The sequence below is a fragment of the Hyla sarda genome, chromosome 1 (genome assembly GCF_029499605.1).
Source record: "Hyla sarda isolate aHylSar1 chromosome 1, aHylSar1.hap1, whole genome shotgun sequence".
Classification (NCBI taxonomy): domain Eukaryota; kingdom Metazoa; phylum Chordata; class Amphibia; order Anura; family Hylidae; genus Hyla; species Hyla sarda.
The window spans coordinates 173,880,645-173,907,805 of record NC_079189.1 but is presented as its reverse complement, the minus strand read 5'-3'; the positions used below and the strand labels follow the sequence as shown (position 1 = coordinate 173,907,805).

At 41.6% G+C, this 27,161-nt stretch overlaps 1 protein-coding gene across 3 annotated transcripts in view; it reads right to left on the bottom strand.

Moving 5' to 3' along the window:
• TRPC3 (transient receptor potential cation channel subfamily C member 3) overlaps positions 1-27,161 on the bottom strand; it is a 260,568-nt gene that overhangs the window by 99,707 nt on the left and 133,700 nt on the right. For all 3 annotated transcript variants that reach the window (XM_056564160.1, XM_056564165.1, XM_056564176.1), the window contains one exon: positions 15,997-16,182. In XM_056564160.1, the coding sequence (XP_056420135.1) occupies positions 15,997-16,182 (186 nt within the window). The remainder of the gene's footprint in view (positions 1-15,996; positions 16,183-27,161) is intronic.

Genomic DNA, 27,161 nt, shown 5'->3' with positions numbered 1-27,161 from the left:
CAAGCCCTTGTGTCCCCGCATGGCCCTCGTCCTGGTGTCACACTGCCCCGTGCCAGGTCTCGCCCTCTGCCCTCTCTCCCCATTCCTACTCCTGCTGTTCTGCCTGCCGTTGAGGAATCCCTCCATCCTTTCCCGGTGTCCTCATCCCAGGGGAGGCAGTTACCGGATAAAGAGAAGGGGAGACCTAAGGGGGGGGGTACTGTTACGCCTAGCGCTCCGGGTCCCCGCTCCTCCCCGGAGCGCTCACGGCGTCTTTCTCCCTGCAGCTCCCCGGTCAGTCCCGCTGACCGGGAGCGCTGCTCTGTCATGGCCGTTGGGGATGCGATTCGCACAGCGGGACGCGCCCGCTCGCGAATCGCATCCCAGGTCACTTACCCGTTCCCGTCCCCTGCTGTCATGTGCTGGCGCGCGCGGCTCCGCTCTCTAGGGCGCGCGCGCGCCAGCTCCCTGAGACTTAAAGGGCCAGTGCACCAATGATTGGTGCCTGGCCCAATTAGCTTAATTGGCTTCCACCTGGTCCCTGACTATATCTATCCTCCTCCCATGCACTTCCTGGCCGGATCTTGTTGCCCTTGTGCCTAGTGAAAGCGTTTTGTGTGTTTAAAGCCTGTGTACCAGAACTTCTGCTATCTCCCCTGACTACGAACCTTGCCGCCTGCCCCCGACCTTCTGCTACGTCCGACTTTGCTTCTGCCTACTCCCTTGTACCTCGCCTATCTTCAGCAGCCAGAGAGGTGAGCCGTTGCTAGTGGATACGACCTGGTCACTACCGCCGCAGCAAGACCATCCCGCTTTGCGGCGGGCTCTGGTGAAAACCAGTAGTGTCTTAGAACCGGTCCACTAGCACGGTCCTCGCTATCCCTCTCTGGCACAGAGGATCCACCTCCTGCCAGCCGGCATCGTGACAATATGGACTTCAGAAAGAGGGGCCTCATATGGACTTCAGAAAGAGGGGCCTCATATGGAACTTCAGAAAGGGTGGCCATATATAGACCTCATAAAGGGGGGCCTCATATGGACTTCAGAAAGGGTGGCCTTATATAGACCTCATAAAGGGGGGGCCTCATATGGACTTCATAACGGGGGCCTTATATGAATGTCATAAAGGGGGCCCTCATATGGACCTTATAAATGAGGGCCTTACATGGACTTCATAAATGTGGGCCTCATATGGACTTCATAAAGGGGGCCTCATATAGAATTCATAAAGGGGGTCTCATATGGACTTCATAAAGGGGGCCTCATATAGAATTCATAAAGGGGGCCTCATATGGACTTCATAAAGGGAGGGGCTCATATGGACTTCATAAAGGGGGCCTCATTTGGAATTCATTGGACCATAGTATGCAATTTAATGACTTGTCTAGCATATGAGTCTACATAGGTATAATTATTCATGACTAGTCTTTACAGGAGGAGATGTCTTCATGAGACAACCCACCCCTTTAATGCTTCTTTACACATAATGAATAGCAATCAGTCCAAAACTAAAGAGGTCGTCTCTATGTTCTATTAGGGCTTCATAAAGGGGGCCTCATATGGTTTTCATAAAGAGGGGCCTCATATAGACTTCATAAATGAGGGCCTTAAATGGACTTCATAAATTGTTATGAATTTCAGGAAAAAAATTGATCCGCAACAAGTGTAAAGCCCTCAGGGCTGTGTTTGTGCGAGGGGCGGAAGTAATTAATCGCTTCTTGTACTTCCAGGTGGGGGCATGTGTATATAACTCCCCCCTCTCCTACAGGGTCTCGTTGCAACACAGGGTGGCTTGTGCTGTGTTGGGTGTGATGTAATACTCTGCAGAGGATCTCGTTGCAGGGTAGCATATGCTGTGTGGTTATGCAGTGCTCTGCAGAGTGTCTTGTTTCAATATAACATATTGTATACAGTAGGGTGCAATGCTCTGTAGAGATATAACATAGGCTACATCTAATTAAATCATAGTGTACACAGTGTAATCCTCGTTATTTGCACGATCATGGTATCCATACGGTTCATACACTTGGTTTATAATGGGCATACACGCATTACTGGTACAAGGTGCACACGAGTAGAGCATCTTCACGGTTTGATAACTCCATGAGTTTCTTATCGTCCGTACTCTCATGGTTAATTCATACGCTTATGGCACACTGCTCTTACACGCATAGTATGTATACAGTTTCATGTGCTAATATCATTATACGGTACATATACTCACTGACGATATATTCACAGCATTTATACTGTGCAGGCTCCTTTATGCTGTTCACCTCATGGTTATTCTCTCACTCGCTGGTGTTTTACACGGTCCACAAACTTGGCATTTATGCTGTTCATATATTCTGGGCATGTTCATGGTCTTACGTTCTTTCTATCCATGTTATGTGCATGGCAGACATGCACCTCGTACTTATCACTGGTTTATATGCTCAAAGTGTCATTTGGTTCATATGTTAATGGTATTTCATACTGGTTACGGCAGTATACTGCCTATGGCAATTATACGGTTCATACACTCATGGCAGTTATAGTGGTCACTCGTAGTGTTGCTCACGAATATTCGCAATGCGAATTTTATTCGCGAATATCGCATATTCGCGAATTCGCGAATATAGCACTATATATTCGTAATTACGAATATTAGTTTTTTTTTATTTTTTTGTTTTTTTTTTCACAGTACACATCACAGTGATCATCCCTCTCTGCTTCCAGCTTGTGTGGTGTAAAGAAGGCTCTAATACTACTGTGCGTGCGAATTTTCGCAAATGCGAAAATTTGCATATGTTAATTTTTGCATATGCGAATTTTCGCTTATGTTAATTTTGTATATGCTAATTTTTGCATATGTTCATTTTCGCATTCGCGAATTTTCGCTTATGCGAAAATAAAACGAGAATATTACGAATATGCGAATATTCGCGAATATATGACGAATATTCGTTCATATATTCGCGAATATTCGCGAATTCGAATATGGCCTATGCCGCTAAACACTAGTCACTCGCTCACGGTTCTTAAGATGTTCACACATTCACCGCATTCATACATGCAGGGTTCATACGCTCATGGCAGTTATATTGGTCACATGGTCATGGTTTTGTGGTTCACTGCATTCATACACGCAGGGTTCATACGGTTCATACGCTCATGGCAGTTATATTGGTCACACGGTCATGGCTTTGTTGTTCACACGTTGACAGCATTCATACACGCAGGTTCATACAGTTCTCACACATAGTGTCATGCTGTTTCGTCCCCTGCTTATCTCGGATACATAGAAGGTGTGTAGTGTAATGGTAACTCTGTGTTTAGGGCGCTAGCTGGGTGGGTGGTTCAGTACAGGTAGCTCCTGGTCGGAACCTAGCTCCGCAATTGGGTAGCAGCTGCTGGCATGTTAAAAAAAAAATAATTATGAAAATATATATATAAAAAAAAAAAAAAATATATATATATATATATATATTAAAAAAAATAAAAAATTATAATAAAAAATATAAATACACGTCTGCAGGTTAGTCTAGGGTCCAGGCATGGCCGATTGTTACTGACACGTCTTCAGAGCAATACCATGCTATCATGCGACTGTCTACCGACACGTCTGCAGGTTAGTCTAGGGTCCAGGCATGGCCGGTTGTTACTGACATGTCTTCAGAGCAATACCATGCTATCATGCGACTGTCCAGGGTTCAGGCATGGCCGATTGTTCCTGACACGTCTTCAGAGCAATACCATGCTATCATGCGACTGTCTACCTACACGTCTGCAGGTTAGTCTAGGGTCCAGGCATGGCCGGTTGTTACTGACACGTCTTCAGAGCAATACCATACTATCATGCGACTGTCTAGGGTTCAGGCATGGCCGATTGTTACTGACACGTCTTCAGAGCAATACCATGCTATCATGCGACTGTCTACCGACACGTCTGCAGGTAAGTCTAGGGTCCAGGCATGGCCGGTTGTTACTGACAAGTCTTCAGAGCAATACCATACTATCATGCGACTGTCTAGGGTTCAGGCATGGCTGATTGTTACTGACACGTCTTCATAGCAATACCATGCTATCAGGCGACTGTCTACCAACACGTCTGCAGGTTAGTCTAGGGTCCAGGCATGGCCGATTTTTACTGACACGTCTTCAGAGCAATACCACGCTATCACCGATTACTGACACGTCTTCTGAGCAACCGTTACGCATGACTGATTACTGACACGTCTTTAGAGCAGTCTAGGTACGTTCACACTCCTGATTGTTACTGACACGTCTTCAGAGCAATACCACGCTATCACCGACTACTGACACGTCTTCAGAGCAGTCTAGGCATGTTTCATGTTAGTGGTTACTGACACGTCCTCAGAGCAATTTCACAGTGTGTTTGTCCTTTGACTCCTCTTCAGGTTGGTCCAGGTCAGGTTCACAGACACGGTTGCTTCTGTCCAGTCCTCAGAGCAGTAGCGTGCGTGGTGGCCTACTCTCGCTCTCATACACCGGGTATGCACCTAGTGTAGGGAGCTCATACATGGTTTCCTTGTTAATTCCGTTTTGTCTCTTTGTTTAGTTGCTTCAGTGGTCCAGGTGTTTCAGCGGCGCAGCCGCTTCCGGCAGCAGTACATACAGTGCAAGTGCGATATACAGTATGGTGTCCCTCAGACATTCTGCCCTCGGAGATTCTCAGCTCCTCGCTGCTTTAGAGTCAGGGTCCCCTAGGATAAGGGTCACCCGTTGTCGTGACTGGGTCTAGTTTGTTCTTTCACGGTGCCATGCAGGTGGGGCTTGGGGAGGGGGGGGGGGCACGAGGCCAGTACAGCAACTCACTCTATAAAAAAAATATTAAAAAAAATAAAAAAATTATAAAAAATTGTTACTGACACGCCTTTAGAGCCACACGCAAGCTTCATACAGGTTTATTGTCAGGAATTCTCATGATGTTGCCCTGCTGCCTGACTCTGCTTCAGGTTAAAGGGGTAATGTCAGTTGCTACTGACTCGTTTTCAGAGCAATTTTGTTGTTTGTTATATTTATGATGACCTGACATGTTTTCAGGTCAGATACAACCTCATCTGTTGTATTTCTCGATTACGTTATCATTTTGTTATTGTACACAGGTTCAACCATCCAGCATAGTTGCACGTTCTTTTTTAAGGAGGGCCAGCATTTAGTGCAGATATATTGTGTATTTAATACACAGTTACATGACTCATTTCTTTAGGATCGGGGATTGAATCGTGGTTGCTGCTGTATCAGGTACGTTGCTCACGCAGGGATCTCTTGTCTGCAATGGGTCATCACTCCCAAGTCCAGTTGGGTCAGTACATTGGCTAGGTAGGTATGTCTGTTACAGTCTCAATCAAGTAAGGTGCCTTTGTGAACCTTGTCAGGGGACATGACCCACACGGTCTATCATGTATTTCTTGTCATTTACCTGTCAGTTTAGTTTTTGCCTCTTAAATAGCAGGGGATTGGTGCTTGTCAGACCTGCCATGAAGTTAGCCTTTTCGTGTCCATTTGAAGTAATGTCACAAGTAGGGATGGTAATAAGTATAGTTCAGTTAGTATGTTTGGCAGGGCATGTTATCATTCTCAGGTCGTTACTTGACAGATGGACCCTACTACCACAGTTTCCAAAGTATGGTTACCACCTCTAGTAGTCACTAGTTGGTCGAGGCTACTCTTTCAGCACACTAGGTATAGTCTACTTCTGGTATGTGAAGATTGATGCTGGGTGTAGGATGTGTTATTTCAGGAATTGTATTTATCCTAGCATGGTTGCTTTTTGCCCTCTATAGGCGTGCCCTCATTGCGCGGTTATGGCCCAACTCAGACCGCTATGCTAGGGTAAGATCTTGTATAGGTATATAGGCAATCTTTCCTGTCACTAGTACATGGCTGGAGCCTGAGCACAAGTGTAAAGCCCGCAGGGCTGTGTTTGTGCGAGGGGCGGAAGTAATTAATCGCTCCTTGCACTTCCAGGTGGGGCTTATTGGGAACAGGTGGGGGCGTGTGTATATAACTCCCCCCCCTCTCCTACAGGGGCGTGCTCCACGTGTCATTTGTGGAACCCTCCCAACCCACCCTTATTTTATTCATAGGGCATGCTCTCTATAAGTGTGCCCTCATTGCGCGGTTATGGCATAACTCAGACCGCTATGCTAGGGTAAGATCTTGTGTAGGTATATAGGCAATCTTTCCTGTCACTAGTACATGGCTGGAGCCTGAGCACAAACGCGAATATCGCCGCGATTCTATCGTACAAATCACTTCATTGAGCTCCATTTAGTGCGATCCAGGCTCCAGGGCATCTAAAATGGCAGATCCACATGTGAGGACATGGGGCAAGGAAAACTGGGAAGGCTGGAACAAGGGCCAGTCCCTTCAGCCTTTCACTGCAAAGAGATAGATAGGGACAGACTGCGCTGTGTGTTGCACAGAAAAGCTTTTTTCCATCAGCGATTCGCCTAGTCATGTCAGCGTTGTGTTGCACAGAGAGAGGGGCACAGAGATCAGTGTGTTGCACAGTGTCTTTAACAAAACAGCAGCGATTCAGCTCAAGCACAAATCCTGCCTAGAAGCACTGATAGAGAAGGGAGTGAGACAGAGAGAAAGTGCAATTTTGGGGGTAGTACACAGCGACTGTGTGCTGCAGCACTGGTGTGTGCTACTGGTGTGCACAAATACTTATTTAACTGTACTGTAGCTCATTTTCCAGTCCTTGAGCCTGGCGGTGTGTACCAAAGTGCACGGCAGCGCCAACGTGTGGAGCTGTAACTACAGTCAGAAACAATACATGTCCTTTACAGCACACTGGGTGAATGTGGTTCCTGCACAGCCACAACAACAGCAACTTGGGCAGATCACACTGCTTCTGCCTCCACGCTCTCAAGCCATTGGTCTTGTGACAGTGTGCGCTTCCGCCTCCTCATCCTCCAAAGTGTCCTCAGCTTCCACTGCACAGACAATTCTCAGTGCCCCTCCAGCATACGGTGCATATATGGCACAGCGGTGTCACGCTGTTCTTCACATGGTTTGCCTTGGCGCACTGAGTCATAAAGGGGAGGAACTGCTAAAAGTCATTCATCAAGAAATCGAATCATGGCTTACTTCACGAAACCTGGAAATGGGAACCATAGTGACCGACAACGGGAAGAACATCTTGTCTCCGCTGCGACAAGGAAGCCTAAGGCATGCGCCCTGCATGGCAAATGTTCAATGTGTTTCCCCAATCTGCAAGACATCCTAACAATGGGAAGGAAACTTTGCATGCACTTCAGCTACTCGTACACCGCAAGGCACACCCTCCTTGAGCTGCAGCATCAGAACGGCATCCCCCAACATAGTCTGATTTGCAACATTTCCACACGTTGGAATTCCACCCTCTATATGTTGGACCGACTGTACGAACAGAGAAAAGCCATCACCGATTTATTGATGATCCAAGCGGATAAGGGGACTCACCTGTGTAACTTCAATGTCAACCAGTGGCAGCTCATACGAGACACCTGCCGTTTGCTCAGGCCCTTTGAGGAAGCCACATTATTAGTCAGTCGCCAGGATTACAGGATGAACAGCGTCATTCCACTGCTTCATCTACTACAACACTTATTGGTAACGATGGCTGATCAGGGCACTGGAGACGTGGCGCCTACATCTCACGGCCACATAAGCCCTGTGGGGGCTGAACTGGAGGAGGAGGGGCAGCGTGGAGCACAGTTTAGGTTTCGCAACATGGGTGATTTTCTTGTCATCTGACAGGAGAAGGAGCAAGAGCAGCTAGAGGAGCTTGAGGTTTATGACACAGGACCCATAAACACCGTGGCAGTATGCAGTGGAGATGGAGGCAGAGAGTCCCTCCAAGTCACTTGCACAAATGGCAAGTGACTCACTTGCTTGCATAGTGACCGCCAAATTGTCACCATTCGTCAGCGGGATGACTTCCGCCTCTCCACCTTATTGGATCCTCGTTACCGGCACAAAATGGGGGCCTCTTTCACACCCACTGAGAGGGAGGACAAACTGACCTACTACAGAGACATCCTATTTAGTCAGTTGGCGGATGCCTATCTGCACCATCTTCCATCCTCTTGCAGATCTGACTCAGGGGGCCCCCCTGCGCTCACTTTCCACTGCCATGGCTGCTGGGGAGGGGTGGGGTTGCAGGAGCAGTACCAGCTCCATCAGCAGCAGCCTGAGTCTACAGCCTGATGAGTAGCTTTCTTCAACCGCATAGTGAAGCAACTTATGAGTAGCAGCTAGACCTGGAGCAGGACATGAACCAGCAGGTGATGGCATTCCTTGACATGACCATGCCAACACACCTTAAAGATCTGCTGGACTTCTGGGTAGCCAAACTTGTTTTGTGTTTGCAACTAGCAGAGTTTGCCCTGGAAAAGCTGTCCTGCCGGCCAGTACTGTGCCAACAGAGCGGTGTTTAGTGCGATGGGGGCCATAGTAATCCCAAGGAGATCTTGTCTGTCCACGAAAATTGTGGAGAGACTGACCTTTGTGAAGATGAATCAGGCATGGATCAGCCAGGATTTCCACCCACCAATGCCTAATGAATCAGAGTAGATTGACCATGGTGCCACACCAACACTTCACAAATATGGATAGTGCAAAATATTTTTAAGGTGCTCCTCCCCAGTTACAGACATTCCTTGCCATAAGACCACAAGAAAGTATTGATGATATGCATTAGCTAAAACGTAACTTTTCTTTTCTTAGATAAAATATACATATGTAAAATGTTTTTTTTTATTAAACAAAAGGAAAGGTGTGCCAAAAACACCATGTGCCACCTACACCACCAAGTATTGATGTGATGCAAAGACCTCTAAAAGGTGGAAGGGGACAACGTATTGTCCATTGTAACCAATGGGGGTAAAAACTTCCTCAGTAAGGCCCTACACTCGCAGTATTAATTCCCTTCTTTGCAAGTGTTACTCGCCCTTAAAGGGGCGGCCCCACACAGAAACCTCTCCTTATTTCCCCTTCCATATATTTTCTCCTAAGAATAATATTAAAAGTTAAGTTTTACGTTATGAATATCCTCAATACTTACTTGTGTACACTAACACTTTTAGAAACAAGACCTTTTTCTTCTGCCTACCTGCCTCAGCTACCATTCTGATCCTGCCACCCGCCTGATGCCACACATCTGATGCCAAGTTCTCCTTTTTTCACCCACCTTTATCACCTGGTACTGGTATTGCCACCCACCGCTCCACTCTGTTACCGGGTCACTTTCAAGACTCCTGATGCTGCTGCTGCCACCTCCAGGCTGTCTCATTCTGCCACCATATGTTCTCCTCATGCTGCCGCCACCTCCACGCTGTGTCATTCCGCCTCTATATGTTCTCCTCATGCTGCCAACACCTCCACGCTGTGTCATTCAGCCACTATATGGTCTACCCATGCTGCTGCCAACTCCAGGTTGTGTCATTCAGCCACTTTATGCTGCTGCCAACTCCAGGCTGTGTCATTCAGCCACTATATGTGCTCCTCATGCTTCTGCTACCTCTAGGCTGTGTCATTCAGCCACTTTATGGTCTCCTCATACTGAAGCCACCTCCAAGATCTGTCATTGTGCCGCTCTGCGACAGTGATTCTAATAGCGACGCCTATGACCTGCATGTCATACTGAATAACAATATTATTTCACTTACCCAGCGCACTCCCTATGCGTGTTACAGCGAGGCAAAGTGTTTTACACCCCTATTGAGGCTCTCTGTATGCCAGAAATAGCCATTTTTACTAGCGATTCGCCGCAAATAAATTCGGACCAAACCAATTTTTTTCGCAAAATTTAGTGAATTAGCCGAATCGAATTTTTCAAAAAAATTCGCTCATCTATAATTATTGAGTATAGGAAATTTGGACACTTTTTAGTTTCCATTATTTTCTGCAAGCTGAGATCTTGTGGCCACTGTTATATGAATAAGAAGCATTTAAGTACAGATACATGTTGACACAACAGCTTATATGAGCACACTGTTTATCTAAACTTAAATGCATGCTGCATGTACAGCTGTAGTCTCCAAAACAAAATAAAGTACACAATGTAACTATTTCAAGAACATTAAAGTTTACACCAGTCACAAAGTATCAAGGACCTTTACACAAAATTTCTAATATTAAAATAAACAATGTATTTCCCATGTTCTTGTTTTCACAAACATCCGCTCTATAGCTCTCACATATTTAGGATGCCTTGTGGTTTTTATATTGTCTCTTTCACTCACGGCACAAAGAACGGCTGCCCTGTATATTTTGAGATTGCGTTTGATCTTAGCTGTGATAAACACAGTGAATTCTGTTCCAGGAAGCACATTGTTGTGTTTGGCCTTACAATGCCAATTTTTTTTTCATATTATTTTCTTATTGTGCAGTCATTTACATTCATGTACTCAGGCTCCTAAAAAAATTGTGCAGTCTTACCAGATTCATTCCCGTAAGACTATGCTTTTCTGTGAAGTACTAAAATGCTTGTCAGATTTTATGTGGATGATATTAAGCTATGGATGTTCAAGCGGCAATGTACAAAAAAAAAAATCTAATATGTTTTAAATAACAAATGGCACGGGGAACAGAAACGCCTAACTTCTTAATACACAGTAGCTGGTAGATGGAAGGAATGAAGAAAAAAAAAAAACTCTGAGCTATATATCAAAGTCACATGGTGCTTATACACAGGCTTACTCTCTTAACTTTAACCCCTTGGGGATGGAGCCCATTATAACCCTAAGGATGGGAGTATGTTTTGCAATTCTGACCACTGTCACTTTAAGCATTACTAACTCTGGGGTGCTTTCACTTTTCACTCTGATTCCGAGATAGTTTTTTTGTGACGTATTCTACTTTATGTTAGTGGTAAATTTTTGTTGATACTTGCATCATTTCTTGGTGAAAAATTACTAAATTTTATGAAAAAATTAAAAATTTCGCATTTTTCGTACTTTGAAGCTCTCTGCTTGTAAGGAAAATAGACATTCCAAATAAATTATATATTGATTCACATATACAATATGTCTACTTTATGTTTGCATCATAAAGTTGACATGTTTTTACTTTTGGAAGACATCAGAGGGTTTAAAAGTTCAGCAACAATTTTGAAATTTTTCACAGAATTTTCAAAATCGGAATTTTTCAGGGACCAGTTCAGTTTTGAAGTGGATTTGAAGGGCCTTCATATTAGAAATACCCCATAAATGACCACATTATAAAAACTGCACCCCACAAAGCATTCAAAATGACATTCAGTAAGTGTGTTAACCCTTTAGGTGTTTCACAGGAATAGCAGCAAAGGGAAGGAGAAAATTCAAAATCTTCATTTTTTACACTTGCATGTTCTTGTAGACTCAATTTTTGAATTTTTACAAGGGGTAATAGGAGAAAAAGCCCCCCAAAATTTGTAACCCAATTTCTTTTGAGAAAGGAAATACCTCATATGTGTATGTCAAGTGTTTGGCGAGTGCAGTAGAGGGCTCAGAAGGGAAGGAGCAACAATAGGATTTTTGGAGAGTGAGTTTTTCTGCAATGGTTTTTCAGGGGCATGTCACATTTAGGAAGCCCCTATGGTGCCAGAACAGCACAAAACCCCCCACATGGCATACTATTTTGGAAACTACACCACTCAAGGCACGTAACAAGGGGTCCAGTGAGCCTTAACGCCCCACTGGTGTTTGACGACTTTTAGTTAAAGTCAGATGTGTAAATGAAAAAAAAAAATGTTTCACTAAGGTGCAATTTTCCCCCCCAAATTTACCATTTTTACAAAGGGTAATGGGAGAAAATGGCCCCCAAAATTTGTAACCCCATCTCTTCTGAGTATGAAAATACCCCATGTTAGGACAAAAAATGCTCTGCGGGGGAAATGCAATGCTCAGAAGAGGAGTCACATTTGGCTTTTGGAAAGCAAATTTTTCTGAAATGGTTTTTGGGGGGCATGTCGCATTTAGGAAGCCCCTATGGTGCCAGAATAGCAACAAAAAAAAACACATGGCATACTATTTTGGAAACTACACCCCTCAAGGCACGTGACAAGGGGTCAAGTGAGCCTTAATACCCCACAGGTGTCTGACGACTTTTCCTTAAAGTCAGATGTGTAAATGAGAAAAAAAATTTTTCACTAAAGTGCATTTTTCCCCCCCAAATGTACAATCTTTACAAAGGGTAATGGGAGAAAATGCCCCCCAAAATTTGTAACCCCATCTCTTCTGAGTATGGAAATAACCCATGTTAGGACGTAAAATGCTCTGTGGGCGAACTACAATGCTCAGAAGAGAAGGAGTCACATTTGGCTTTTGGAAAACAAATTCTGCTGAAATGGTTTTTGGGGGGCATGTCACTTTTAGGAAGCCCCTATGGTGCCAGAACAGCAAAAAACAAAAAAAAAAAACACATGGCCTATTATTTTGTAAACTACACCCCTCAAGGAACGTTACAAAGCCCCCCATTTATCCAGAACAGTGGACCCCCCCCACATGTGACCCCATTTTGGAAACTACACACCTCACAGAATTTAATAAGGGTCATCTGGAGCTCTACAGTTTAGAGACCACTGCACAGTGATCTCCAAATTGTGGCCCTCCAGATGTTGCAAAACTACAAATCCCAGCATGCCCAAATAGTAAACTGCTGTGTGGGCATGCTGGGAGTTGTAGTTTTGCAAGATCTAGAGGGCAACAACTTAGAGACCACTGCACAGTGATATCCAAACTGTAGCCCTCCAGCAGTTGCAAAATTACAACTCCCAGCATGCCCACACAGCAAACAGCTGTCTGGGCATGCTGGGAGTTGTAGTTTTGCAACATCTGGAGGGCTAAAGTTTAGAGACCACTATATAGTGGTCTCAAACTGTAGCCCTCCAGATGTTGCTAGGCAACTCACCGGCTTCCGTAGGATCCAGGGAGCCGCATCGCCGTCCTCTTCTTTCCCTGATCCCTGCCGCTGATCGTCGTCTCTGCTGCTGTCGATGGGTAAGTGGATCCTCGACGCCGGTCCCCTTCAGTTTCGCCGTTCTGCTCGGCCTATTGTGTGTGGGAAGAATGGGGAAAAGAAAAGTTAACCCCCCCGCCCCCAATCTGCTATTGGTGGTCGCTTCTTGAAGACCAATAGCAGGGATAGGAGGGGTGGCACCCCTGCCACCTCACTCCTATCACTTCAGGGGAATTGGACAATCGCGATCCCCCTTATTTTCCAGGTCACCGTAGACTCGTATGACCCGGAATAGCCCAAATTGCCGGTGTGAATTCACCGGCGATTTGCAGCGATAGCCAACATGGGGGGGGTCAGATCCCCCCTGGGCATTGGCACGGGATGCCTGCTGAATGATTTCAGCAGTCATCCTGGTCAGATCACCGCCTGGCGAGCGGCAGTGATCGGAAATGCGGAGGGCGTACAGGTACACCCTCTGTCCTCAAGTATCGGGACGCGAGGGCGTATCCATACGCCCTCCATCCCCAACAGGTTAAAAGATTCCATTAAATATATAGCTTGGGAGCTGTTATCTGAAAAAAAAATTTCATGTTATAAAATACATCTGTCAAGATTACAGTCATCTGAATGATGCCGAAAGGGATAAACCAGTGGGCATTAAAGGTGTTGTTCTATAGAGGAATAAAAACGAAAAAAACACAGGAGGTGCGCCCCTAGTGAGGACCGTTTAACAATGATAAGAGTTAACATAAAGATGGGTTCTTACCCCTTGGTGTTGCGCTCAGAGCACAACACCTACAGTAGCATCTGTGGATGGAAGATCAAGGGAAACCGCTGCCACGAGGAACAAGCCCGGTGTGACGCTCGTCAGTCCGGTAAGTAGCAATAGAGATAATCCGTAAATGGGTTCCTCTCAAGAAGGCGCTGGTACCCGGGGATAAAGATAAAGTTCTTTATTTGCAACGCGTTTCGATCCCGAACCTGACGAAGATCCCGGTTCGGGATCGAAACGCGTTGCAAATAAAGAACTTTATCTTTATCCCCGGGTACCAGCGCCTTCTTGAGAGGAAGCCATTTACGGATTATCTCTATTGTTCTATAGAGGGGCTTTCCCTGATTGGAATTCCCTGCAGTAACTAGAGCAGAAAGCTTTGCTTCTCTGGTATTATCTATCATGGTCATCATGGTTAAAAAACATTCTGAACGTAATTTTGTATACTTTGAGGGGTGCTGTTTTTATAATGGGGTCATCCATGGGGTATTTCTACTATGAAGGCCCCAAAAATCCACTTCAAAACTGAACTGGTCCCTGAAAAATTCCAATTTTGAAAATTTTGTAAAAAATTGGAAAATTGCTGATGAACTTTGAAGCCCTCTGATGTCTTCCAAAAGTCAAAACATGTCAACTTTATAAGCCAAACATAAAGTAGACATATCGTATATGTGAATCAATATGTAATTTATTTGGAATGTCTATTTTCCTTACAAGCAGAGAGCCTCAAAGTGAGAAAAATGCAAAATTTTAAAATTTTTCATGAAATTTTGGAATTTTTCACCAAGAAAGGATGCAAGTATCAATGAGAATTTACCACTATGTTCAAGTAGAATATGTCACGAAAAAACTATCTCGGAATCTAATTCATAAGTAAAAGCATCCCAGTGGTCAGATGTGCAAAAAATGCTTGGGTCCTTAAGGTGAAAATGGGTCCTTAGGGGTACTACGGTGGAAAACTTTTTTTTTTTTTTTTTATAAATGAACTGGTGCAGAAAGTTTAACAGATTTGTAAATTACCTCTATTAAAAAATCTTAATCCTTTCAGTACCTTTTAGCAGCTGTTTGCTACAGAGGAAAATCTTTATTTTTTGAATTTCTATTTTGTGTTGTCCACAGTGCTCTCTACTGACACCTGATGCCCGTATCAGGAACTGTCCAGAGCAGGAGAAAATCCCCATAGCAAACCTATGCTGCTCTGGACAGTTGCTGATACGGGCATCACGTGTCACTGTGGACAACACAAAAAAGAAATTCAAAAAGTGAAAAATTGCCTCTGCTGCTAAAAAGTACCAAAGGGATTAAGATTTTTTAATAGAAGTAATTTACAAATCTGTTTAACTTTCTGGCACCAGTTCATTTTCCACCGGAGTACCCCCTTTAAGGGGTTAATTAATTAGCCTGGCTAATATAATATGTCTTACCCATATCTAGCTTATAAAAGATAATGTTAATGGGCATGCAGTATCATGCACAGTTTTTCTTGTTTCAATTATTACTATCCACCCTACGTTGTTAAAGAAGGAGCTTCTGAAAAGATTGGTATAAAGTGGAGTTAATGTGGAGACTGGTAGCAGTGAACGGTAATGATCTGTTAACTGTACTGTTTTTGCTAACAGCATTTTAAAGGATCTTTACTGAGAGTAAAAGGTTTCTTTAATAATAAAAGATTAAAGCTTTTTTCATGTTTTCTGAAGTCCTTCTGCAAGGAAAAACTAGAACTAAAAAACTAGAAATAAATACAGAATAAAGAATAAAACAGTAGCTGTGTGAAGCATTTGGATAACATAGTTTATGTTTTCATGGACTTCATGTGTACTTCTGGGGGAGGAGGGTGGTCTTCTCAAAAAACAATAGCCAGAATTCAAAATATATGGTGGTATAGAGAAATGTGTTCTTGGTAATGGAGTGGTATATATACACACGCGCACACATGAGCACACATGCACAAAGACCTTTGCAGCTTAATTGTAGCAAAACAGAACAGTTGTTGGTTACAGGCATATTTCTAAGCTTTTGAATGTCCAAGTGAGCACTGTTAAGGCCATAATATGGAAGTGGAAAGACAAAGGAGTGACCACAAGGATCCCTTGTGAAAAGCTTCAAAATAGCTTCAACCTTAAGTTAGCTGGTACTGTACTTACTGAGATAAATGGTGACGTGTTCAATACTTATTTCACCCGCTGTGTAGAAATATATACTGTATATATATATATATATATATATATATATATATATATATATATATATATATGTATACATATGCAGATTCATTAACAAAGTGGTTAATTCTGTACAGGTACCGCACTTACCTTCTTAACTTCATACTTAATAGCCAGTTTAACTCGGCTCAGTGAAGGCCTGTGTCTCTGAGATTCCACTGGTTCAGCATCGACATCTCCATTTAAAATAGCCTCAACTTCTTCAGAATCCCGGCACAAGTCAAGGACACCAACCACAAAGTCTTTGCATTGCATAGACAATTTGCGATAGTCATTCTAAAATATCAAATGACAAAGTTAGTGTAATTGTTATACAATGGCCATATGGAATTTTGCTTCATAAAAAAAACTTAGAAGATAATAAAAAGAATGGAATATTAATTGAAATAGACATTCTCATCCCATAAAATCATCATTTTATGTTTGGTGGGGTTCTGAATTTTGGGCACCCATTCATCATGAAGGGGATGCAGCAATGCTTTGCAGCTGGATCCCTATTGCTGTTTTTCATCTGCACATTCACCTATTGCCTATTCACCTATTGTGCAGGGAACTTCTGTACAACTCTATACAAATTAAAGGGGAAAGCGTTAGTACCCTGTAAAACCTGGCAGCTTGGAGTGCCGCTGGGCAAGGAAATCTTAGAAGGGGATACAACACTAAAGCAGTAATGCATATCAGTCAATCTTAGGATCAGCAGGGAAAATAGAAGTCAAGCCCCAACCATCCATAAAGTGTTGGCATATGGAAATAAGATGCCATTGGTTTATAAGATAAAAAAATTTCTTTAGGAATTTTTTTTAAATTATTGTTCATAGCTTAAAAATTATAGTGTTCTGTTAAGCTAAACATATTTTGACAATTTTACAGCATTGTGAGAACAGCTACTGCTCCCACCCACTATACATATGAATGCTTAGCTAAGACGAGTGTGCATGTGTTCTGAATGAAAAGACGGGTAAGCTGGCACACCTCTGCTGGTTGCTTATCTACCCATGAAAATTAATGGGAAATGTTGAAATCCAACAATCTGATCCTTCTCTTCCTTCACACCTGCTATTGTGGGAAGATTGGGACAATTTAGTAGTTGGACAATGTAGGTAACATTCAAACCTGGCATGAAAAAATTTATTATTTTTATCTACATTTCTACACACTTATAAGGTAAACTGTCTCTCTGATTCGCCTATGGGTCAGGAGATAAGCAGCATCAGAGGCTTCTGTCAGCCACTTATTTCATTATACCTACTAAAACCGTATGGCTGTTCGGTAGGGATCAACCCATATAATACTGTCAGTAGATTCCAATGACTGGGGTTCATTGACATAAATCTAATCGAAAATTGAAAAAGACTGTGGCCAGCTCCTGTAGTAAAAATACTAAAACATTTTAAATAACCATGAATACAGTTTTTAATCATGATATCTTGTGCCATGATAAAGAACTGTTAACAGGTGGTTTATTGGTTTATTTTCATTTTCTAATATTTTCCTAATAAATATTTGTATTTTTTATTCCGGAAGTTTGTAACAATCCTTTTCTATTTTTCATGTTGGTTTATTTTCATTTTTAATGTTTTCCTAATAAATATTTGTATTTTATACTCTTTTTCTATTTTGTACGCTCATTTTTGAACAGCCCACTATTCTTTGTTGTCAGAGCTTCCTTTGAGATGATGCATGTTTCCCCGTATTCAGACTGGTGGTGAGCTGACAAGGGTTTTTTTTCTTTAATTTTGTATATGGTTATTTAAAGGGAACCAAGCATTAGATTTTATGCTATGTAATGCTTGGCAACATGTTATATTTGGTAAAATCTTTCCTCTCACCATCCCTGGGGGACATTCTTGCCCCAGGAATGGTGAGGATGTAAGGTTTTATCTTTTTTGATGAAATGTGCGCCAGAGTGTAAACCAAATCAACATTTTTTATCCCTTATACATCTTGGCAAAACATTAACCTTTCTAACATATTTCATAGACATTTTTTATCTCCTTTTCATAAAAATCATGTATTAAATGACCTCTAGCGGTCCCTACACCATGCAGAACAGCATAATCTTTGTCCATGCAGCATCATCTTTGTCCATGCTGAAGCACAGGCTGGGACAAAGTCCAGTAAGTGAGGGGGAGACAAGCACTTCTCTGTACTCACTCGTGTCCTATCAGACTCCTGTCTGAAAAAGGAAAGACAGAGTTACAGAGCAGCCTGCAGTGATTGGATGAAGAGACCCAGCACAGCATACTCAGGGAGGAAGTGAATGCAGGGTGAGTGAATGTGTGGCCAGTGCTTTCCTCAGACATGCCCCTTCCTGAGCAATGGATGTCAGAATGATTGAGCAGCAGAACAGAGGGATTTGTGAGCCAAATACAGAAGCTAGACACATAAAAAAGACATATACAGAATCTACATGACCAATTGAATAACCTAGATAAGCAAAATTTTTTCTTTAATATGACAGGTACACTGGTGAATACACACTAACTTTATAATGACAACTGTAAAATATAAGTATAAAGTAGGAGGAGAAAGACTGAAAGGAAAAAGGAGCCAGAAGGTCTAACCCTTTTTATATTATTATGACACCTAATGAATTCCAACAAAGCTTATTTCCTGTTTCTAAGTTCCATTTTTCAGGATGAACCTTGATAGGCATGACAAGTTACAGGCACTATTATTTGGGAATTGTGTTTATACAAGTCAGCCCTATCCACACACTGATTCTTTTTTTTGTTTTACAAGCCATGTTCTTCTGAGAGCTGTCATGTCATCAAGACAATTGTTTGCCATTATACTGGGCTTCAGTGTAGGAATGAGCTATCATAAATCCTAAGAGACCTTCTCAGATCAACAGCAAATGACACATACAAAAAAGCATCTTCCCTTGCTGTAAATTGAATGCCCCGGGTGGGGAGCCTTATCCCATGTCTTCTGAAATACATCCAAGATTTCTGTGGCATTCAATGTTTTTCACATTTTGTGTTTTAACACTTTCCAATGTTTTACTTAAATGGTGTAATAAGAATGGGTTAATAGGGGACTGTAAAATAGTTTTATTGGGTCTTCATAGGATTTTCACATACAGTATATCTCAACTTACTAAAGTAGGAAAACAAATAACAGTATGAAATATCTATATATCTGTCTCTGTCTATCCATCCATCCAATTGTACGAAAAATGCAGTATCCCAAAATAAGCTTTCTGCTGCATTGTATTTAGGAACATCTGATCACTATGACAAATGCAACAGCCTTTTGCGCATAGTTGAAGACTCGCTTTTTTCCTTTAACTCTTTGACCGTGTGTGGGGCATGGCTTTACTTGCTTTTCTGATATAGAGCTCCAAATCCCTTATGTAGACGTAGATTTACCAGGTGGCATGAAACAGGGAAAGGCTCCTGTAATGCTCCAGTATTCTAGAAAAATCATTGTTCAGCAAACACCCAGGAATGAGGCAAACCCAGTTGGCTTCTGCCTGCCCTACCAGGCTTGATTTGATATAACTCTTCCCAAGTTACAAATATTCACATATCTTCTCCATTTTCATTTTTCTTTCCACTCTTTTATTTTTCCATCCACAGAGCCATATGAAGGCATGTTTTTTACAGCACCAATTGTACTTTGCAATGACTCCTTTAATTTTATCTTAAAATGTATAGTTAGGCAAAAAAGAATTGAGGGGGTTTAGTTTTCATGCAGTGCTCCTTTTGGTAAAACTGTCATGATATCTCATATTTGTGGTAGTAGCACAGCATGGCAGACTACAAAGTAGCAGAGATGAATAGCTGTTATAGCTGAACTTAGTCTGTAGAAGCTTAAATGCAGCCAGATGGAGCAGGCTTGATGAGAGTACAGGCATGTTCAACAGACAAGGTCATACACTAGAGAATCAGCAAGGAAATGAAGGATCAGACAGAAGCAGAGTCAGGATAACAGGCACAGGTAAGGAACCCGGATCACAGGAACAGACACCTTCGCTATGTGGAAACGCAATATTGGAGAATGGGTGGAGCAGGGTTATATAGGTGGTATTTGGCAGGGATTGGAGATGTGCACAAAAACTTAAAAAACAGTACATGTACGCACATGGCCCCTATGGGGGCACTGGAAACTGTTGCAGAGGGGAAAGCCAAGTATGCGGCTCGGCTGAGGTAAGCATCATGTCTTGCTGCATGTAGGTGATCGCACACCGCTGGTGTTACAAGTCTGCATAAAATTGCCCAATTCTGGATCCTATAACTTTTTTATTTCTCTGTATTGAGGGCTTTACGAGGGCTCATTCTTTAAGCACCCGACAATACCAAATATGCTTTTTTTTGTGCATTTTTTTAAACATTTTTTATGAGAATAAAAAAGTTATTTAAATTTTATATATATATATATATATATATATATATATATATATATATATATTACACTTTTTAAAGGGGTACTCCGCCCCTGGACATCGTATCCCCTATCCAAAGGATAATATGTTTGATTATGGGTGTCCCGCAACTTGAACCCCCACAATCTCTGTGCAGCACCCGGCATTCATTTAGACATCACAGCCATGCCCCTCGTGACAACACACCACACCCACTCAATGCAAGTCTATGGGATGGGGCATGGTGTGACGTCACGAGGTGGTGAGGCCGTGATGTCACGACCCCCGCTGCCCACTCCAAGCATTCAGAACAGAATGTTCCGAGCGCTGGGGCAGTGGAGTACCCCTTTAAGTTCCTATAGGGAATTATTATTAGTAAGGGGGGCTTTTCTATAAGGGATTTTGTGCCCCGGGCTTAGGCCCTGGGTTATTGTGATTAATATTGATCCCTGGCTCACCGAGGGGAGCATTTGTGTTTGGAAAGTGTCACTGTCACACAAACTTTTGACATGAGTTCTGGGTGATCAGAGCCCCATTGATGGCTCAGCGTTCTCCCCATCTTCTTGGTCATTGCATAAAACAGATTATATTCCTTACTATAGAATCTGTTCTAGCAAGCAGTGCAGAAAGCATTGAGTTAGGGAGAGGAAGGGGGTCTGAACACCCAGACACCAACCAATCACAACTTTTGATTTCTCTCTGTGATATGTCAAAGGTTTTTGAAAGTGACAGTGACACTGAAGTAGTTCTATTAATTTCTATACTAAATGTGTAGTCTGCCTTTTGGAGTGAATTATTTTTATAGCTCTTCTGACTAAAAGCCAGATACAAGATTACGTTACTGTCAAATAAATAAAAAAAAATCACACATGCCATATGTGACAACTTCAAAGAGAAAATTAGATTGTAATTCATCATTCACTTCTTAATACCTAGACAGAGGCAGACAGTGAATTAAAGGAAAACTAGAACCATTCAGTCGACCCTGTAATGTGTTTAATTTAACAACCCCAGAAACCAATGTAAGCATAACATTGCTGTAAACAGATGTCAGTGATGTATAATCCAGTGGAATGTGCAGATGTGCATACTGTCACTTCAACTGTCTTTTTACCTGTGGGCTGAATGAACCCAGCAAAGACTATATTAACAAGCTATGTACATTTAAATATATGTCTATACACAGTAGAGTAATAATGTCTAGAGAAAGACACTCTTTTAATCTAGTTGTAATTAGAGGGATTAAAGATTTAGCACAGTGTGTTCAGGATCCTATTCAAAAAATGTATCCAAACTGAACAGAGACAAATGCAATTCATACATTTGTCTTAGAAATTAATGAGATCCACCAAAGAGTCAGTTACTTTACATCTGACAAATGTTAGTGTGAACACAGATGTTCTACAATGTAGTCCTTGAGGATCGTGGATGAAGCCCTATTTTATGTACACCTTTTTAAACTCTGAAAGCACTGTATGTGACGTTACCCCATGCATTTATTTTTGTTATACTGCCATATGCTGAACAAAAAATATCTTACAGGGGTACTCCAGTGGAAAATATTTTTTAATCAACTGGTGCCAGAAAGTTTAACAGATTTGTAAATTACTTCAATTTAAAAATCTTAATCCTTCCAGTACTTATCAGCTGCTGTATGCGCCACAGGAAGTTCTTTTCTTTTTGATTTTTTTTTCTGTCTGACCATAGTGCTCTCTGTTGACACCTCTGTCCATTATGGGAACTGTCCAGAGTAGGAGCAAATCCCCATAGCAAACCTCTCCTGCTCTAGGCAGTTCCTGACATGGACAGAGGTGTCAGCAGAGAGCACTGTGGTCACACAGAAAATACATTCAAAAAGAAAAAAACTTCCTGTGGAGCAAACAGCAGCTGATAAGTACTTGAAGGATTAAGATTTTTGAATAGAAGTAATTTACAAATTTGTTTAACTTTCTGGCACTAGTTGATTTAAAAAATGTTTTCCACAAGAGTACCCCTTTAAAGGGATAATCTTTATCAGCATTCAACTGTGGAAGGAGCAATAAAAGGCTAAATACATGTTTAGCATGTACAGGAAAAAAATGCAAATTAGCTATATTGGAGGATTTGTCCAGATAACTGGTGTGAAAGACAGAGTAATGATTTCAGTATTGAGTGAACTATGTGGACTTGTTGTCACTTAGTGTGGTTTTTGTTTGTTCTATTTTGAGGGTGATCTTCTGATTTATTGGTCCTGACAATTCTTAACACCAACCCACATTTAAATACAACCATTGAAAAAATAATGCACCCAGATAGAAATGGTGGACTGCTGCAAAAGTCTGCATGCAGTTATATGTCAGGCAGATGTGTAAATGATAACAGGTGTAGTCTAATTATATAGTGGGTCTAGCAACTATAAAAAAAAAAAAAAAGCTCTCAGAGGCTACTTCTGGGTAATGTACCTCTTGGTGACTGACTGCTACGCAGTACTCATTTTGCACAGTTGACAGACTTTGAGAGGGGTAGTATACTTTGACTTAATAAATCCGGATTGTAATTTTGACAAATTGGCCATCTAAGCTATTAGAAGGTGTTGGGAGCAGTGATAATGTAAAGGCATGCACACATGGTGAGCAGACTAGATGGCCTAAACGATCACCGGTACGTAATCAACAACCATGAGCAGCTCCCACAGTTTCCATGTCCTCTATCTAGACACAGGTGGCACCTTCACTACACCCCTGTCTTCGCCCAAACCATTTCCAGGAGCTTAGCAGAAGGAAAGTTTGGTAGGGCTTCCTACTGGCATTTTTTAGCAGGACAATGGTTGCCCAAATACAGGTAGGTTTTCTTAAAAAATGTCTCCACAAGATTGCTACACTTCCTTGCCCTGCCCAGTCAATACATTACTGGAGTCCAGCTGCAGCCTTGAAGAAGTGGGAGAGCTCTACAGTGGTGCCATTTAGGTAAGTAAAACTTTAGGGGCACATAGAGCTCTAGGCATGCACTGTATTTTCATTCCTATGTACTAATTGCTCTCAATTTAAAAGATTAAGCCCTCTAATGGAAGTGAATTTCTATTAATGTGATTTCTTTATACACCAGTATAGGTTCGTGAAAGGTTAATAATGTTTTAAGTGTAACACTGGATATTAATACATTTTTATTAATGACTGATATGTGGGGGTTGTTTTTTTTTTTTCATTGAGCTTTTATGGAATAAAGCTAACACAATACGATTTTCTTCACTGTAAGAATGCTTCAGTCTCTTTGAAAACAAGTCTCCTGATATTTCCATCTTCTCTATGGTCAAATTGTTCTCAAAATAATGCTTTTAAACTCTTGTTCTGTCATAAGGCTTATCATCTCACAGTTCTGTAAATAACTTCCAGTTATATCTATTAAATCATATAGGGCTTTTCCTTGTTTGTAGTGACCCCTTACTGGTTTCTTCCTTGTATTACAATTGCAGAACATTTTAAGGTCACTGTTGGCTTTTAAAGAGACACTCAGGTTTAAATAAGGATGCTGTACTGGAGTACTTAGAAAGTAGGGGATATTTATTTTAAGATAAACTTGGCAAACAGGTGAAAAGTTAGGTGCATGAAGCATGGTGGCGTTGGGGTATTTTGCATGACTTTTTAAATTGGTATACCAGCCTCTAATGCTTATGCACCAGCTACAGAATAGGGGTAAGTGTACCAGAGAAGCGGTGAATATTCAGAGAAGCGGTGTAAGGGGGTCCAGCCCTCCTGGTGATCAGATGCTTTTTCCTTATCCTATGTGCTAGAGGCTGGAATACCCATTTACATATGGAGTACAGCATAACAGTATATGGCCTAACAATACAATTTCACCTAATATTAACTGCTCTTTTTAATTTATTTAAATATTTTGGTATACTTTTTTCTTTTAAAAGTTATATAATAATAATTAACATTATACTAATATTGATGAATTAAAAAATACTAATGAAAAATAAAACCTACAATATCAAATACTAAAATATAACAAGTCAAAATCCTAACAGCAATATTTATCTTATGCTTGACATTTTATGCATTGCTGCCTTTCGTTCCAGTGTGTTTCTGACTGAATCATTGTTAAAAATGAAATACATTTTGTAACAACGTTTTCAGATAATTATTTTTTAAATAATTTTTTATTTCCTAGTCTAGCTACACAAAAGGAAAAAGTCATAAACTTTTGTGCACAATTCTGTATACCTTTCTGCATGCAAAACCTATATGTAATATGTAAAGGTTTTTCTTTATTTCACTACTTTGAAAAATGATAACTTACATGCATCACAATTAGTATGTTTAAAATTGTCACCCCTATAACTTTTTTCTTTTTCCATATATGGGGTGGTATGAGGGCTCATTTTTTGCCGCATGATCTGAAGTATTCATTGGTACCATTTTTGTTTTGATGGAACTTTTTGATAGTTTTTTATAAAAATTTTTAGAGTATACAAAGTGACCAAAAATACGCAATTTTAGACTTTGGAATTGACTGTGCAGTTTAATTAATGCTATACTGTTATAGTTCAGACATTTACACACGCAGTGATACTACATATGTTTATTTTTATTATGTTTCTATATTTTTTATATGGAATTTGAGAAAAGGTGGGTGTTTTAAACTTTTAATAAGGAAGGGGTAATGTGTGTTTTTTAAACTTTTATGAAACTTTTTTTTACACTTTATTGGTCCCATTAGGGGACTTTTAGGAGGAATCATTAGATTCCTCATACAGATCAATGTGACTCCATAGAACCACATTGATCTGTGTGATCTGCACTCAATTGATAAAGCCTGGTCCTGCCAGGCTTTATCAAATCGAGAGCCAGGACCTACACGGAAGCAGAGGTAAGCCCTCCGACTAGCTCCACAGTGGATCGCCCAACCCGCGATCCACCCCACTGGACCACCAGGGAGCGTTTACAGGGTTCTCTAGACGCCACTGTCAACTTTGACAACAGAGATCTAAAGGGTTAATAGCCGGCCACATGTCGGCTATTAATGCAGTCTCTCAGCTACAAGAATCAGCCGGGCCGGCCGGTATGACGCGGTCGTTAACCAGTTAAATAGAAGTAAATTACAAGTCTGTTCAACTTTCTGGCACCAGTTGATTAGAAAAAATAGTTTTCTACTGGAGTACCCCTTTAAGATCTCCCCTTCTACAGTATGAAGAAGACCTGAAGCATGAGATTTTAGTCGGCTTAAGGGTGTGTTCATTCATGCAGAATTCCGCCAGAATATTCCACACGGACATTGCAATAGTGATTTCAATAGTATTCTGCCACACTGTGCATACGGAGGAATTTCTGCTGAAATTCTGATTCCGGCGTCCGCAGAAAGAATATTCTTTCAGTGGATTCCGCTCAGAAATGCATTCCCATCTATGAAGCGGTGCATTTCTGAGCAGTCCTAGCACCTGCCGGATTATTTAAATGTGCAGAATGTCCGTTCATGTTTTGCGGGCGGACATTCCGCACATTTTCGGATGTGTGAACAAGGTCTAAATGTGTAATACCCACTGAGCCTATAAGACATTTTCCTGATATTTGCTATCAGAGGGAAGAAAGAACCAAGGTGTAGGATTTAAAAAAATTTTTTTTAAACCCTATGGAAAGTGTCTGGCAGTAGCTTGTGTCCTCCCTTTACTGCAATAACTTTATTGCAACTGGACCCACCATGACAGAGCAAGAGCTCATTGATATCTGTTTCCCTAGTGTAAATAGGGTTGTGCACAACAGCGCTTCCTTATTCACAAGTGAACAGATGCCTGGTTATTAGTTTAAAAGAGATTTAACACTTGCTAAATCCCTGACCACTGCAAAGTGAAAACTGAAATTTGCTTTGGTAAGGTCTTTTGTAGATTTTTGCTTACAGCCAAAAGTCGCACAAAAAAATTGCTTAGGCGCACATGCAACTTTTTGTGGTACTTTTGTAAGCAGAAAAGCGCTCTAAATCCCTTGATAAATGTCCCCCTATAAGACAAAAGTGTTCCGTGTTAAGATCAGGGCTCTGCATGGGCCAGAAAAGTTCTCCACACTAAATTCACCCAATCATATCTTCATGGACCTTGCTTTATACACTGGGACACAGTCACGCTGGAACAGAAAAAGAATTTACCCAACTGTTCCCACTAAATTAGAAGCATACAGTTGTCCAAATGGTATACTGAAGCATTAAGATTTCCCTTCACTGGAACTAAGGGGTATAGACCAACCCATGAAAAAACAACCCATTGCCTTATGTTCTCCTGACATTTGAAAAATTCAGGCTGTCCATCAGACTGCCAGATATAGGAGTACTATTCATCACGCCACAGAACAAATTTCCACCACTCTGCTCGATGCTTGGCATTGTATTAGGTTATGTAATGCTTGCAAACAGCTGCTCGACCATGGACACCCATGCCATGAACCACTCGCCGCATTTTTTGTTCTGATTTTCATGCAAGATGAAGTTTGGAACCCTGAATCAGCAGATTAATGAAGACTTTTATGCAGTATGCTTCAAAATCAGTGATCCTCTTTAAGGCTTTGTTTGCACCACTGTAGATATTTTCTTTATTCTGCTGTCATGGAAGCATACCAACGAAAATAAAGGTGATGCCAGGTCTTCTGCATAACAGAAATAAACGGTGCCCAATGGACCCTACTGACTTTAATGGAGTCTGTCAGGTTTTTGCTGTATTCTGTGTTGTTTGCTTTTCAACAGAATCAGCAGAATGAGGCTCCTAACAAAGCTGCCAATGCAGATCTGAAGCCTAGCCTACATTAACGGCAAACTTTTCTTTTAGTTACGCTTCTTTTAGGTTCACTTTACTCTTTTCAAAGCAGATGGTCAGCAATAAAATGATTTGTATATTTTGAATACTTTGCATTTTTGCGAAGTA